The sequence below is a fragment of the Salvelinus alpinus genome, chromosome 8 (assembly GCF_045679555.1).
Source record: "Salvelinus alpinus chromosome 8, SLU_Salpinus.1, whole genome shotgun sequence".
NCBI lineage: Eukaryota > Metazoa > Chordata > Actinopteri > Salmoniformes > Salmonidae > Salvelinus > Salvelinus alpinus.
This window is the reverse complement of record NC_092093.1, coordinates 31,870,497-31,887,189: the sequence shown is the minus strand read 5'-3', so window position 1 is coordinate 31,887,189 and position 16,693 is coordinate 31,870,497. Positions and strand designations below refer to the sequence as shown.

General features: G+C 42.2%; 1 protein-coding gene across 2 annotated transcripts in view; it reads right to left on the bottom strand.

Moving 5' to 3' along the window:
- LOC139582955 (exostosin-1-like) overlaps nucleotides 1–16,693 on the bottom strand; it is a 239,172-nt gene that overhangs the window by 35,084 nt on the left and 187,395 nt on the right. For both annotated transcript variants that reach the window (XM_071413479.1, XM_071413480.1), the window contains exons 3-4: nucleotides 8,611–8,704; nucleotides 6,058–6,165 (exon numbers count right to left, since the gene is read on the bottom strand). In XM_071413479.1, coding sequence (XP_071269580.1) covers nucleotides 6,058–6,165; nucleotides 8,611–8,704 — 202 coding nt within the window. The remainder of the gene's footprint in view (nucleotides 1–6,057; nucleotides 6,166–8,610; nucleotides 8,705–16,693) is intronic.

Sequence of the window (16,693 nt, the reverse complement as noted above, 5' to 3'; positions counted from 1 at the left end):
CAAATTAGCGTTGTCACAATGAACGTCACATTTCTTACCCCCAAATCACAAGGACAACCCCCCTCCACCTGAAGCCTGAAAACAATGTTTGTCTGAACTGATGTTTGGCAATGACAGTATTTCTAGTTTTAATACAGTCAGAGGCAGGATATAAATAACAGCAATCTAATCACACCCCCTCTCTCCATTAGTGTTTATGTGTCTCCACTGTGGGGGAATATGCTACTCCACATGTTGTGCTGAGTTGTTGCGTGTCATTCTTCAACATAATTGAACGCAATGAGATTCCATTTTCACAGCAGGTGGAGCAACTTGATTGTCGTATAAAACCAAAACAGTGGATTGACTTAAAAACTCTCCTTCACTCTCATTATGTCCCAACACACACCACACAGCAGTATGGTGTGGGAGCCATTTACAAACTGTGAATAAAGCCGGATGTACAGTGGGGTCCGGAATTACTTGGTTCCTTGTTAAAGATGAGCAAAAAAGACTGTATAAAATAAATAATAAAAATACTGAGCTATATTGTATGATCCAAAACATGGAAAAAATATATTATTTTATACTAATACAATTGCTCAGAGAAAGAGATTCTGTTTAACAAGTATTAAAACAAATCTCAAAAAGCTAAGGGTCAAAATGATTGGATTCCTTGTTTTTCGATAGTCCAGCACCCTCCCCTTGCGAGGATAACTACACTGAACCTGTTTCTAAAATGTTTTATGAGATTGGAGAACACATTGGGAGGGATCTTAGACCATTCCTACAGAATCTTTCCAGATTCTTGATATCCTTCGTCTGTGCTTATGTACTGCCCTCTTCAATTCAAATTACAGGTTTTCAACAGGGTTCAAGGCCAGAGACTAAGAGGGCCACTGCAAAATGTTGATTCTGTGGTAAATTAACCATTTCTTTGTGCTTGGGGTTATTGTCTTGCTGGAAGATCCAAGTTTCAGCCTCCTGGCAGAGTCAACCAGGTTTTTGGCTAAAGTGTTCATGATGCCGTTGACCTTAACAAGGGCCTCAGGACCAGTGGAAGCAAAATAGCCCCAGAACATCAAAGATCCACCACCATATTTTACAGTAGGGATGAGGTATTTTCTGCATATGCACTGTTCTTTCGATTGCGAAACCCACCATTGGGGTGCGTGGCCAAAGAGCGCTATTTTCATGTCATCTGACCGCCTGGATTTTACTAAACGGCATTGGCACTTGGATTGGAACCGGTGTTATGGTGATTATGACATGAAAACGGAGTTCTTTAGCCACGCACACCAATGGTGGGTTTCACCTTCGAAAGAACATATACGGAAAATATCCCATTCCCATGATATCAAGTATCTGGAAAGATTATATATGGAGGAATGGTCTAACATACCTCCAAATGTGTTCTCCAATCTCAAAACATTACAGAAAAAGGCACAGTGTCGTTATCCTCGCAAGGAGAGGGTGCTGGAGTATGGAAAACACAGAATCCAATCATTTTGACCCCTACCTTTTTGAGATTTTTTGTATTACTTGTTAAACAACATCTCTTGCTATGTATTAGTATAAAATAATATAATTCTTCATTTTTTTGAGCATACAATCTACTGTAGCTCAGTATTTGTTTTATTTCTTTTATATTGTATTTTCTGCCCATCTTTAGCACGGGATCCAATAATTCCGGACCCACTTCAAGTTATTATCTTGATGATCATAACCATGTTTATATCTCTGTTTGTACATAGGAGTTTATCTTACATGCATAGAAAGATCACAACGGCTTATCTTACTTACAATGAATCATGGTAGAAGATTATCTATACACAGATACATGTAAACAATCTCAATAGCCATTTATGTGTAATTTTTGGAGTGTATAAAAGTTGCAGTGCCGTTACACAAGTTTCTGATTTGTTTTTAATCAAACACAGTTAGCTGGTTCTTTTCCATAAACAACTCATGCAAATCTTCATCATAGGCAAGTTGGGTTTTAATAGGAAATTAGATTTAAATGGAAAATACATTTTCTCAGGGAAAACCACTGACATTTACATTGAACAATCTAAACACAAAATGGAACTACAAATCAGAAGTGTTTTAACCCTTCTAACTTCGACAACATTCCTCACCTTTTAGCATCCTTTTGTATCTAACTCCCACTGAATGCCACTCCATGGCTTTTCTTCTGACGCCAGTGTGAATGCAGTTCTACACAACTTGTAAGGAAATCATTTAATTACATGTAACAATTATGTGTGCTTTTAATGCCCAAATACTGTCATTATTACTGTCATTGTGTTTTTTAAAATTTTCTTCTGAAGACAAAACGTCCATAAGTGCCTCATATCCTGTCACAGCATATCATACACATACACTACATGACCAAATGAATGTGGACACCTGCTTGTCGAACATCTCACTCCAAAATCATGGGCATTAATATAGAATTGGTCCCCCCTTCACTGCTATAACAGCCTCCACTCTTCTAGATGTTGGAACCAGGGCCGTAACTATAATATATATTGGGGGACACACATCCCCCCCAATATTCAAATATGCTCAAAATGTCCCACCCAATATATTGATATAAAAAAAGAAAAGATAATTGCTATGCTACGACAGGCAACCACGCACCGGCGCCCGAAATAATCATTAGCAAATGTAATCAAAATCATAACTAAACTTAACAAATTGCCATTATTATTACTACCGGTTCTAGTATTACAGGATAGGGCCTTCCCTAAACTGTTGCCACAAAATTGGAAGCACAGAATGGTCTACAATATCATTGTATGCTCTAGCCAGAACCATGAAAAACAGCCCCAGACAGTTATTCCTCGTCCACCAAACTTAACAGTTGGCACTATGCATTAGGGAAGGTAGCATTCTGCTGGCATCCGCCAAACCCAGATTCATCCGTCGGACTGCCAGATGGTGAAGCATGATTGATCACTCCAGAGAACGCGTTTCCACTGGTCCAGAGTCCAAATGCGGCTAACATTACACCACTCCAGCCGATGCTTGGCATTACGCATGGTGATTTTAGACTTGTGTGCGGCTGCTCGGCCATGGAAACCCATTTCATGAAGCTCCCATAAACAGTTCATGTGCTGATGTTGCTTCCAGAGGCTGTTTGGAACGCAGTAGTGAGTGTTGCAACCGAGGACAGACGATTTTTCGCACTTCAGCACTCAGCAGTCCCGTTCTGTGAGCTTGTGTGGCCTACCACCTCGCGGCTGAGCTGTTATTGCTCCTAGATGTTTCCAATTCACAATAACAGCACTTACAGTTGACTGGGGCAGCTCTAGCAGGGCAGAAACTTAACGAACTGACTTGTTGGAAAGGTGGCATCCTATGACGGTGCCACTTTGAAAGTCACTGAGCTCTTCAGTATGGCCATTCTACTGCCAATGTTTAGCTATGGAGATTGCATGGCTGTCAGTGGCGTGTATTCATAAATTCCAAGGGAAGCCAGGCTTCCCCAAAAAATAGACAAATAACAAAAATGGAAATCTATCTTTCGTCTCTCTGTGTTTCATAATCTTCCTTCAATTAGCGCGACGCACAATTGGCCCAGCGTGGTCTGGGTTTGGCCGGGGTAGACCGTCATTGTAAATAAGAATTTGTTCTTAACTGACTTGCCTAGTTAAATAAAGGTATTTTTTTTGCAAGAGGCTGAATGTATCTCACAGGAGAAAGCATTCGGGCTTTCGAAACAGCGCCCCTCTGTCTCTCGACGTGTATGCCATCAATCTGATACTGTCTGGTCCAAACGAGTATGACATTGTTGCCGCCCGTAGCATTGGAGGCAAGGGAAGCCAGCAAGCATCTGGCCTCCTTTGACAAAAACATTTTTGAAAATGTTTTGCCAATCAGCGTTGAGCTAAACTGTGAATGGTCCTGGCACACCCCTTAAAAAAGTGACGAGGGAAGCCAGCTTGGATTTGGCGTCACTCTTATCAAATCCCATTGAGAGCATACGTCATCGACGGAAAAACTAGAATTGTTGCATCTCGTTGTGTTGTTGTCCTCTGGTGGCTAGCTACTCAGCTAGCTAAAATTGTCCCTTTCCTAAATTAGCCATGGATGGAGATAGGAATTTGGGCTTGTGGTTTTACTTAATTCTTTGTACTGGCCAATGATTATAACAGCAATTCCGATCCAACCATTAATTAACTAACTGTTGTGCCCCTGGCCTGAGAGAATGGAAGTTCAATATGTAGCTAGATGTAGAAGGTTAATGTTAACTAGCTAACATTGCCCATTAATGGAAGTTAGGCTAGTGAGCAAGCATTTTAGCCAGGTAGCCTAGGACAACAAAAAATAAAAGTGTGTACTGTATGACAGAGTGATACCATCAACATGAAAGAGAGGAGGATGAGATTGGCGTTTCTCTACGAGTAGGGTGAGTCAACATGTTTTTCTACTTGCACGAACGCGCACACACAAGTTGATTGGACTAAATTGTTTTTGGTATCTTATAGGTATAGTTGAAATGTTGCTGGAATAGTGGAGGCAGCTCCTGTTTTCTTTGTGACTTGCGGTAACTCTCTGTGGTTCTAAATCAATAGTTGTTCAGTGGTCTGAAAATGTGGGAAACATTCACTTGCTTGACCATGCTGTAGTTCTGTTACATGCAATATGCTTTGTGGACTTCACTGGACTGGGGTTGCTATCCGGTTTTGTGATAAAACAAAGGTGTTGTTGAATTTATTCTGCTACGGTTTTCTTATTGTCTCGGCCTTTAGGCCTATATATCACGGTCGCAAGGCATATGAATTAACAGGTTATAGAGCAAACAACGCAATAAATCACAACACAAGTCGTAATACGGCTTTTTTTTGGGGGGGGTGGGGGGCTTCCCCAGTGATTTTACCCACACTCCCCTACTGATGGCTGTGTGCTCGATTTTATACACCTGTCAGCAATGGGTGTGGCTGAAATAGCTGAATCCACTGATTTGAAGAGGTGTCCACATACTTTTGTATATATAGCGTATCTGACAACAATTAGCATGCTTTTAGGACGGGGACTTTGTAACGAGAGGGTGGAAAGGGAGAGAAAAAACATTTGCTTCTCTGAATGTCTTTCATTCAACAGTGTGTAGTCACAAATAATTACAGGACTTGCAATAAAACCATTTACGACTTTTAACAGGCTGCTTTTGCATTGTGTGGTCTCAATAGTGCAATTGATTGTAAATCTAATTAAAATCCAATCTTTGTGTGAATCAGTAGTATGGGAAATATGTGTCAAGTTTCTATAATGTGTCAGGGCAGCTCCTTTACGGCAACAGGCTAATTAATTGTGCTGATTTCATAAGTGGGGGTAGAGCTGACAAGAAGGGGAATAGCACCTTCAAGCTAAATCCTGTCATTATATCTCGGCACACATCCTTTCCTCATTCTCTTCACTTTCATGTCCACATGACATTTTGGCTGTCGTATTTCAAACCCCTCTCTTTTTCACCACATTAATAACCGGCAAGCTCAGAGTCATGAAAGGGCAGATAGGTAGCTGCTACTAATAAATGCAGTAATGAAATAATCTAAATATCATACACCTTGCATGACATAATTAATGGGAGAGTTTACTGACACCTGGCTATGGGAGACAGGCAGGGGTGCGGTGGATTAATATGTGCAGGTACACTGGCATTTCATTACACCCCTCTGCAAACAAGCGCCTCTGAAACCGTGGGTGTGGCTGGCAAGACGAGGAATCACTTCCTCTAAGGACGGTTAGTCAATGAGGCTAACAAAAGTTAACTGTAGGAATGCCTGACTAATGCGGAGTGATACAAGAGAGTAGCTTGAGGTAACACAATTTGCCAGTGCTGTGATAGGACAAAATGTTGACCCCCCCCAAAAAGTTACTATATCGCATTTGCAAAGAATTATGAATATATTCATTTGGAGAGAGAGGTAAACGTTATCCACCACAGTGGTCCTTACTAAAAGCACAAAGTGAGTTGTGAGGCCCTTGTGTTCTAGCCTAAGGGGCAGTATAATAGCAGTGAAAAGAGAGAGAGATCAGTGTCACAGGGAGGAGGTCTCCATCAGTAGCTACCTGCAGTAGGAGCCTCTCGTCCCCGATGACAGCTGCTTTGCTCCAGTCGATGATCTCAGAGAAAGGCAGCTCCCAGCCGTTGCTCAGTATGACAGGGATACAGGCAGCCTGGGGGAAGAGGAGGTGGAGGACGGGGAGGAGGGGGGTAGGCCAGGCAGAGGAGGCACAGAAAGGGTCAGGGGTAATAGGATATACACAGACACCTTTATTATGGTTACCTCTCTACACTTCTACTGGACTGTTAAGAAATAGGCGAGGTTATCCAAGAGCTAGTCTTACTTTACACACTCCTCTGGTATTTTGTGGGATTTCTCTCTGGGAAAGTGAAATATCAGATTCTTCTGCAGTCATGTCTACAAACAGGTTAATCTGAATGCCTTTCACACAGAGTAAAAGGTGGACTATTAGTCACACAATGGTAGGGCATATTGTGTAAAGTTTTTTTAGTTGAAGCCATTGGTTCTTATCAATAGTGTAGAGAATGAGTCACTAGCAACACAAACAAACATGCGAACAATGACACAATATTATTTTAAGTTTTGTTTTCTTTGTTTGTTGAACATACATCATCAAGCCTGTTTTAATATTCAGAAATAGATGTGGTTTTCCTCAAAGCAGCACCTTTATAATGAAATGGAAATGAGAAATGGTTTAATCCGTAAACTTCTTTACACAAATTAATTAAAGGAAACACCACAGCAACACATAAACCAGTTAATCACTTAAAGACAGGCTTTTACAGGGATCAAATTCTCTACGGAGCTAAATTTACAAAGGATTCACTATTAATGGATGTTCAGAGGTGAGAAGAGCGAAGTGGCAACCATTTTTAGGGAGAATCAACTGGGTGTGCTAGCACTTACGGATAAATTAATATGGCCTTCTTCATTAGAATCCTTTTTAATTTCCTATACAGTGGCACTGCAATAGTGGGATCTAATTTGGCGTGGTTTGTAGTCATCAACCATGCATGCAGACTTATAAAATAATAAAAACCAAGGCTGCGTACTGAATTGTAGAGAACCATGCATTTTCAACTAAGACTTGGATCTCCATCATTAAAAGTTTGACACTCATTTGGGGCTTAAGGAGACTCTAAGAAATGCCAAGTCCATGATTGGAGGCCTGTCTGTCTGTTTAAATCCCCTTTGCTCTTTAGTGATTTGCCTGGCCTGGCTCAGTGTCGTGGCCTCGTCCCTCCCCTCCCCTCCCTTCTCCTCTCCCCTCCCCTCCCCCTTTCCTTTCCTCTCTTATCCTCCTCTTCTCTCCTGTGTTGTTGGAGGGAAACACGTTGTCTGCAGCCAAACCAATCTCTGTCTTTCCCTTCCACCATCTACATAACAGCCCTCCTTTGAGCCTCGCTGACAGATAGAGATGACAAATAGGAGAGAGCTCCCGCACACAATATGAAAGCTCAATCTGTGTCATGTCTAAAACCTGTTTGATGTTCCTGTTTCAAAGTGTCCCCTCTGAAATCTGGGTGCGGAATGCAACTGCCTCACACTTAAAAGGCAGCACAGAACGCAACATTTGGGGGCCGCAATTCCGACTAGCTCTCAGTCGGCACTGTGAGATGATTATTTCCACATTTGAATTGTTACCTACAGTGTGTCTGCCTAACTGCTGCACTGACCCCTTGTAGAGAGTGGGGTAGAAATGACTAGGCTGCTTCCTTCATTCTTTACTTTTTACCCAGGCCTCAGTGTATCTGGATGTGATAACACTATACTTTCTTATCAGATTCCACATTGAGTATACAGTACACAACATTAAGGACACCTTCCTAATATTCCAAGTTGGCTGGATGTCCGTTGGGTGGTGGACCATTCTTGACACACAAGGGAAACTGTTGAGCATGAAAAACCCAGCAGCGTTGCAGTTCTTGACACAAACTGGTGCGCTTGGCACCTACTATCATTCCCCGTTCAAAGGCACTTACATTTTTTGTCTTGCCCATTCACCCTCTGAATGGCACACTTACACAATCCATGTCTCAATTGTCTCAAGGCTTCAAAATCCTTATTTAACCGGTCTCCTCCCCTTCACCTACACTGATTGAAGTGGATTTAACAAGTGACATCAATAAGGGATCATAGCTTTCACCTGGATTCACCTGGTCAGTCTATGTCATGGAAAGAGCAGGTTTACCTCATGTTATGTATACTCAGTGTATATAGACACAAGCATATCCATAATGGGATGGTTCCAAGTCATAAACAATCCTAAAATACTTCTATAGAGGCTTCTGTCAGTCCAAATAAACATGCCAGAGATGAGAAGACCAGGTGTTAATGGAAGTGGGAAGTGTTGGAAGATATAAAAATAGGGCTACTCTGTTATCTACAGCACAGAAATCGTCTGCGGCTGTTTTTGAAAAGATGACAGGTTGTCAATACCAATAATCCAAGCATCAGGCCTGGCAGCCTGCAGGACCTGTACAACTCCCAGGCTCCAATCCTGGCTGCTGTGCCAACGACTAGCATCCGTTACCAAGGAAACCACTTGGAGCCTCGGAGGGACAGGGTTTTGACGGGGAAACGACAAACTACGTACCTGGAGGGCCTCAAGAAAGCGAAAGGAACCCAGCCTGCGCCCGCGGGGCACCAGGCAGAAGCTGGAGTTGTGAAGCAGCTCCTGGTAGTCGAACCTGGAGACAGACAGAAATAAACTTTGTCAGACTCATGGAGACATCACACGCGCTAAAATGTACTCCTTTGAGGTCCAAAGGACGAAAATGTTCAAAAACCCCATCAGTGAGATTTGTGGAACAAGTAGAGAGAAAATGTACAGCAGAAAGAGACCGGTTAGTTTACAGTAAATGTGTCCTTAGATTAAATGTATGCAAACAACAATTACAGCATTAAAAACATTGGTGTGTCTATTAAGTGTGTCTATTGGTGTGTCTATTATATTAAGGAAGTCTCGGGGGTCTGCTTGCCTGAGTTAGAATACCTCATGACAAGCTGTAGACCACACTATTTACCAAGAGAGTTTTCATCTGTATTTTTCGTAGCTGTTTTTTACCACCACAAATTGATGCTGGCACTAAGACTGCACTCAACGAGCTGTATAAGGCCACAAGCAAACAAGAAAATGCTCATCCAGAGGTGGCGCTCCTAGTGGCTGGTGATTTTAATGCAGGGAAACTGAAATCTGTTTTACCTAATTTCTACCAGCATGTCACCTGTGCAACTAGAGGCGGGAAAAAACCCTCTAGATAACCTTTACTCCACACACAGAAACACATACAAAGCTCTTCCTTGCCCTCCATTTGGCAGATCTGACCATAACTCTATCCTCCTGATTCCTGCTTACAACCAAAAACTCAAACAGGAAGTACCAGTGACTCCTAATACGGAAGTGGTCTGATGAAGCGGGTGCTAAGCTACAGGACTATTTCGCTAGCACAGACTGGAATTGTTCCGTGATTCATTCGATGACATTGAGGAGTTTAACACATCAGTCACCAGCTTCATAAATAAGTGCATCGACGACGTCCCCCCCACAGTAACCATACGTACATATCCCAACCAGAAGAAATGGATTACAGGCAACATCCGCACTGAGCTAAATGCTAGAGCTGCCGTTTTCAAGGAGCGGGCCACTAATCCAAACGCTCAGCCCAGTCCAAGCTCTTCTCTGTACTGGCACCCTAATGGGGGAACCATCTGGGGTGAGCCGTTGTAACTTCAAGGGATATGTTCTGTGTTGGACTGTGATGTTATGCTTTTCATAGACTCCTGGTATGTCTGCACCCTAACACAAGGCCATTCTGTTCCGGAACAGTTGCTTGTATAAAATAACGGTTGTGTAAACAATGTGATTGTATTATCACCACCCACTATATAAGGGACATGTAATCGTTCATGTAACCACACCATTCATGTAACCATTCACTCTGAGTTCTTTCCTCTGAAATCAGAGGTAGATCTCCCCTGCAGCTGATTACTATTGATAATGCATCCACCCAGGTGAGTCCTGTTTGGGCACATATTTTTTTACAGTTTATTTGTCAGAACACCATTATATAGCGTTCTACAAGTCCAGAACTTTCCGTGTGAAGCAGTACATGTAAATTCCTCTTAACTTGCAGCATGTCCCACAGTTCTTTCATTATCACAGAGGTGAAATACGTGACTCGTTTCAGGAAATTAGGCGTATGTCGCACCTCACTAGTTCACAGGAGTGGCATTGGAATGTGAACATTTATTTTTTTATCAAAATGCGTTATTTGGCAGAAATGCCTTCTGGAACATGTGAGCTTTCATGTGCCTTAGTAACAAACTTGTATTCCATCCATAAATATGAATACAATTGTTAAATTATGAGCCAAGTTGGTTTAGCCATGGAAAAAGACAGGAACCTTCCCGCTAGCCATGATTGGCTGAGATAATAGATGGGCAGGAAATGCTTGGAGATGAGTTTGGATTGGTCTGCCATGTAGCATGCTTCTGTCCATTATGTGAGCTGTTCAGGATGTGTTGACAGTCCTTTCTACTGCGCCATTTTTTAAAGATATGTTAGCCCTCGAGAACTATAAAAGTTTTGCTACTTTTCTCAACAACATTGATGCCCTGAATTTAGCAGGAGCTATCGACAGATCAGTTGGAAAAAGTGATGGGCTACTTACTGCACACGCAACGGTCAGTGTGAACTGGAGTGACTTGACACAAAGCTGACCAAACAAAATGAAGTTAAATGGTTCCAGTCTGCCGTGAAGCATTCATCCATGTATACAGGTAAGAGTCTAGCTACATTCTCAGATATTATACGTTTCTAATTTTGTCAGAATGTAGTTTTTATTGCAAGCTAAAGTGTACTGTTAGTTAGTGAGCAAATGTTAACTTGCTGGCTCGCTAGCTAACGTTACATGTATGATCTATTATTCCAAATCAGAAATCCATTTGCATTGCTAGTTATAGCCTAATGTTAGCTAGCTAACGTTGAACCTAGTTTGTTAGCTTTAGCTACCTGCAGATTAATTCTACAGCTATGACAATGTTTGTATTGGTAGTAGTATGAGTTGGGATTATGACGGTTCATTGTTTAGCTAGATCGCTACATGTCTAAACAAAAGATTCCACTTCTGCCGGATTATTACATGACCCATCAAGTTAGCCAGGTGTGTCTGGGGGTGATTACAACCTTATATTGTATTTCATGAACATGTGTACATGTCTAGACAATAGTGACCCATAGTGACTCAGCTAGATGTGGCTGCGGGGAGGTTATAGCATTTCCTTCACAAGACCCATCAATTTAGACAAGTGTGTCAGGTAAGCGTCATCTAATAAAGATAAAATATTTATTAAAGATTTGCATCTGGACACTTTCTGTTTTTGATATTGCTACTATGCAAGTAACCACTTCATTGTACCGTTTACACCTTCTATATCCTGTGCATGTGACAAATAAACATTGCCTCACATGTGAATCCTTAAAGAGATGGGTGGGGCTAAGGCTTAAGAGGGTGTGAATGATGCTGAATGGGTGTAAACAAAGAAGAGCTCTCCAGTAGGTGTACCAAAAAATTCAAGGGCCATTTTCTCAAAAGTTTATCAACTTTCAAAGCAGAATTACTTTCCCATTGTTCCTCAACTGCAGTGTATGATTTACCATTTTCTTGCTCTGAGTCTCTACTTTTATCCAATATAAAAAACACAATTTCAAATTTTGCTACATAAGACCGAATCTAGGCGTTTGGTCACATATATGTACCCTTATCGCTATCTAAACTTTGTGGTACACCGAATAATGGAACAATGTCTTGTAACAGGCACTTACCCCCAGTCTTTGCTTCCTCATTTGACGTGGGGAAGGCTTCAACCCATTTGGAATAACTGTCAACCATTACTAACATATCTTTTTTCATTTTACAGACAGGTGAACAAAATCAATTTGCATATTAAAGGGCCCCAGGGGACTGGTAGGCTTGACAAAGATGTCGGTACTTTCTTTCCTGCGTTGTATTCTTGACAAATTAGACATTGGGCACAGATTTGGGTGTGTACCATTCTTTTCTACAATGATTTACCATTCCCCCTTCGGACACATGACTCACACCTTGATTCATGTGTCCCCCCCCCAAAAGAACACTGCCGGTTAAATAAAAATAAACTGTTTTAACTTCTCAAGGGACATGTTCTGTGTTGGACTGTGATGTTTTACCTTTCATAGACTCCTGTTACGTCTGCACCCTACCACAAAGCCATTGTGTTCCCAGAACTGTTGCTTGTATAAAATAACTATTGTGTTAACAATATGATTGTATTATCACCTCCCACTATATAAGGGACATGCAACCATTCACTCTGAGTTCTTCCCTGTGAAATCAGAGGTAGATCTCCCCTGCAGCTGCTTGTATTAAAGCTTTTTCTATTATACAATTAAATAGTCTCTGCCTTCATCTTTGGATCTAATTTTCAACAACAACCTGAAGCTAGGAGAGCAGAGTTCCTGCCCCGAATTTCTTAAATAATCACCTCGACCCCACCCCAAAACATTTTTTTTATTAAATAAATTAAATTTAAAAAAAAAAGTACTTTCCTGAACCAACACTGCACTTGACTCATACCATGGCTCATTTAACTATTTGATTTAGAATTTTAGGACCCCTTTAAGTGTCCAAAAAATATATTTACAAATTACTGCTGTAGCCCATAGAATCGCATTGAACAACACATTCATAAATGGCAAAAAAGACAGTCAAAAAATAAATCATAAAGAATAAGGTTTTGAAGTGTCTGTCCTATATCTAGGAGATAAAAGAAAGCTCAGGAAATATTTGTTTCTTTGGACACATCTAATCCCTTATTTTTGTTGGCACAAAACTACCTCCATACTTCCATTCATTTGTATGGGTTACCTAAAAACGAGTCACGTGACACTTGTGAGGGCCGTAGAGCAAAACGGAGGACACCATCATGTTCATGATTCTCATCTTTTAGTTTGTAGGCTGTTCGGATGCCACAGGCATTTTTGTGAGAACACCGATTTTCGGGATGTCTCATGGTCTGACCAACACCGCTGTAGCTCGGCCACTTTCCACCGCAGATGCGGAAGGCCTACATACGCGGGTTCTGCGGATTGAGACACAGACCATGCAAAAAATCTCTAGCTTAAACTGACGTATTTTGATGGGGATTGGAAAAAAATTATGGTACTTAAAATGAACAAAATATGTATAGTGTTGGTCCCATGTTTCATAAGCTGAAATAAAAGATCCCAGAAATGTTCTATGCACACAAACCTTTTTTTCCCCCAACTTTTGTGCACAAATTTGTTTACATACCTGTTAGTGAGCATTTCTCCTTTGCCAAGATAATCCATCCACCTGAAAGGTGTGGCATATCAAGAACCTGATTAAACAGCATGCTTACACAGGTGCACCTTGTGCTGGGAACAATACAAGGCCACTCTAAAATGTGCAGTTTTGTCACACAACACAATGCCAAAGATGTCTCACGTTTTGAGGGAGTGTGCAATGTGCATGCTGGCTGCAGGAATGACCATCAGAGCTGTTGCCAGACAATTCAATGTTAATTTCTCTACCATAAGCCGCCTCCAACATCGGTTTAGAGAATTTGACAGTACGTCCAACCGGCCTCTGCACCTAGTCAGCTCAGGGATTCAAACCAGCGACCTTTCGATTACTGGCCCAACGCTCTTACCCGCAGACCACGTGTATTGCGTTGTGTGGAGGAGCGGTTTGCTGATGTTAATGTTGTGAACACAGTGCCTGCCCAATGGTGGTGGTGGAGTTATGGTATGGGCAGGCATAAGCTATGGACAACGCACATAATTGCAAGTTCTGAAGGAGCGTGCAATTGGAAAGCTGACTGCACGTCCACCAGAGCTGTTGCTGGAGAATTTTATGTTAATTTATTTTCCATAATCCACCTTTAACGTTGTTTTAGAGCATTTGGCAGTATGTCCAACTGGCCTCAGAACCGTAGACCACGTGTAACCACACCAGCCCAGGACCTCCACATCTGGCTGCTTCACCTGTGGGATTGTCTGATACCAGCCACCCAGACAGCTGATGAAACTGAGGAGTATATCTGTCTGTAATAAAGCCCTTGTGTGAGGAAAAACTTTCTGATTGGCTGGGCCTGGCTCCCCAGTGGGTGGGCCTATGCCCTCCCAGGCCCACCAATGGCTGCACCCCTGCCCAGTCATGTGAAATACATAGATTAGGGCCTAATTCATTAATTTCAATTGACTGATTGACTGATTGATGATGGACTGTAACTCAGTAAAGTCGTTGAAATTGTTGCACGTTACATTTATATTTTTGGTCAGTATAGATTGACACACGGGTGCATCAATAGACTTAAGGATTAAACAGGTTAACAGTCACAAGGCCGCAGGGCCAGACAGATTACCAGGATACGTACTCAGAGTATGCGCTGACCAGCTAGCAAGTGTCTTCACTGACATTTTCAACCTCTCCCTGTCCGAGTCTGTAATACCTACGTTTCAAGCAGACCACCATAGTACCTGTACCCAAGAATGCCAAGGTAACCTGCCTAAATGACTATCTGTAGCCATGAAATGCTTTGAAAGGCTGGTCATGGCTCACAACAACACCATCATCCCAGACACCCTGGACCCACTCCAATTCACATACCGCCCCAACAGATCCACAGATGACAGAAACTCTATTGCACTCCACACTGCCCTCTACCACCTGGAAAATATGAAAACCTGGCAGTGTGATTCCAGGACAACAACCTCTCCCTCAACGTCAGCAAGACAAAGGAGCTGATCGTGGACTACAGGAAACGGAGGACCGAGCACGCCCCCATTCACATCGTTGGGACTGTAGTGGAGCAGGTCGAGAGCTTCAAGTTCCTCTGTGTCCACATCACTAAGGATCTACCATGGTCCAAATACACCAACACAGTTGTGAAGAGGGCACGACAACGCCTCTTCTCCCTCAGGAGGCTGATTTTTTTTTGGCATTATCCCTCAGATCCTCAAAAAATTCTATAGCTGCACGTTGCGATCATCTTGAGTGGCTGCATCACCACTTGGTATGTCAACTACTTAGCATCAGACCGCAAGGCGCTAAAGGGTAATGCATATGGCCCAGTACATCACTGGGACCGAGCTCCCTGCCATACAGGTGGTCACAGAGGAAGGCCCTAAAGACTCCAGCCACCAAAGTCATAGACCGTTCTCTCTGCTACCGCACGGCAGGTGGTACCGATGCACCAAGTCTGAAACCAGAACGACCCTGAACAGCTTCTAACCCCAAGCAATAAGACTGCTAAATAGTTAGTTAAATAGTTAACCAAATTGCTACCTGGAGTATCTGCATTGACCCTTTCTGCACAAACTCTTTTGACTCATCACACACGCTGCTGCTACTGTTTAATATATGTCACTTTATACCTAGTTTTATGTACATATCTACCTCAATTACCTCGTACCCCAGCACATCAACTCGGTACTGGTACCCCGTCTATATAGCCAAGTTATCGTTACTCATTGTGTATTTATTATTATGTTTAACCTTTTTATTATTTCTCTGTTTTCTCTCTCTGCATTGTTGGGAAGGGCCCGTAAGTAAGCAGTTCCCTGTTAGTCTACACCTGTTGTTTACGAAGCATGTGACCAATACAATTTGATTTGAATAAGTCATTGTCTCACCCAAAAACAAGACAATCACAAACAAAGCGATGTCTCAGTAGGTGGAACAGACGTGGGAAATCGAGGAAAAGCATTCTCTAACCCACACATTCGGAGAAATTAGGCAACCTTCAAAACACTTGTCAATTACACGTTTCAAGACTTATAATCACAACAATGAGACCGCACTATACACAAAGAAAGGTTTAGACTAGAATGAGGTCCTCCACTTCACTCCAACGTACAGTATGATCAATGTTACACGACGAGCGTATTACAAAGGGAGACATTTTGAGATTGATCTCCTTAAGCACTCCCAGTCTTTCCCAGTGAGCCAAGCCAGGGGATCGTCAGCCCATCTCTATAGCAGGCAGCACATCCCTTCTCCCCACACTGCAGGCCAATAGAGAGAGAGAGAGGTAATTTATGCCCCTGTTCCCCACCACCGTCTCATCCCAAGGCCCATCCAATAATGATGAGCAGCAGCTGTTTTATCTGACACTAAATCACATGAAATAATAGGAGAGCTTTTAAGCTACATAAATCAATCCCAGAACACACCAGCCTGTCGCTACCTATGACGCCCTGCAATCTATAACCAATTCTGTCTGTGATCCTCATAAACCATATTGTATGAATATCAGGCAAGGAATTCTTAAAAAGAGGCTAAGGATGATTCATGGCACTTCAACGGAAACATACATAACACTTTCTTTGTCATTAAACAAGACAGGGATATTTTCAAGAGGGTTAATTCTCAACAGAGACCAGGCTGTCTCTCGAATCTGTGTTTCTGTGATCAACTGGCTAGCCTGGAATCATGACTGCGGTTGATCATTTCGTTAATGAGACTATAATTGCATATGTTTCATCCAGTGTTAGGCTACGCCATGATGTCATACATAAACATAGCAGTATTTTACAGTAGTGTATGTCTCACAGTGGGTTGTTAGAATCCCCATAGGGCTGTCTCTAGCCATCCTTCAACCACCCTGAGGAGAGC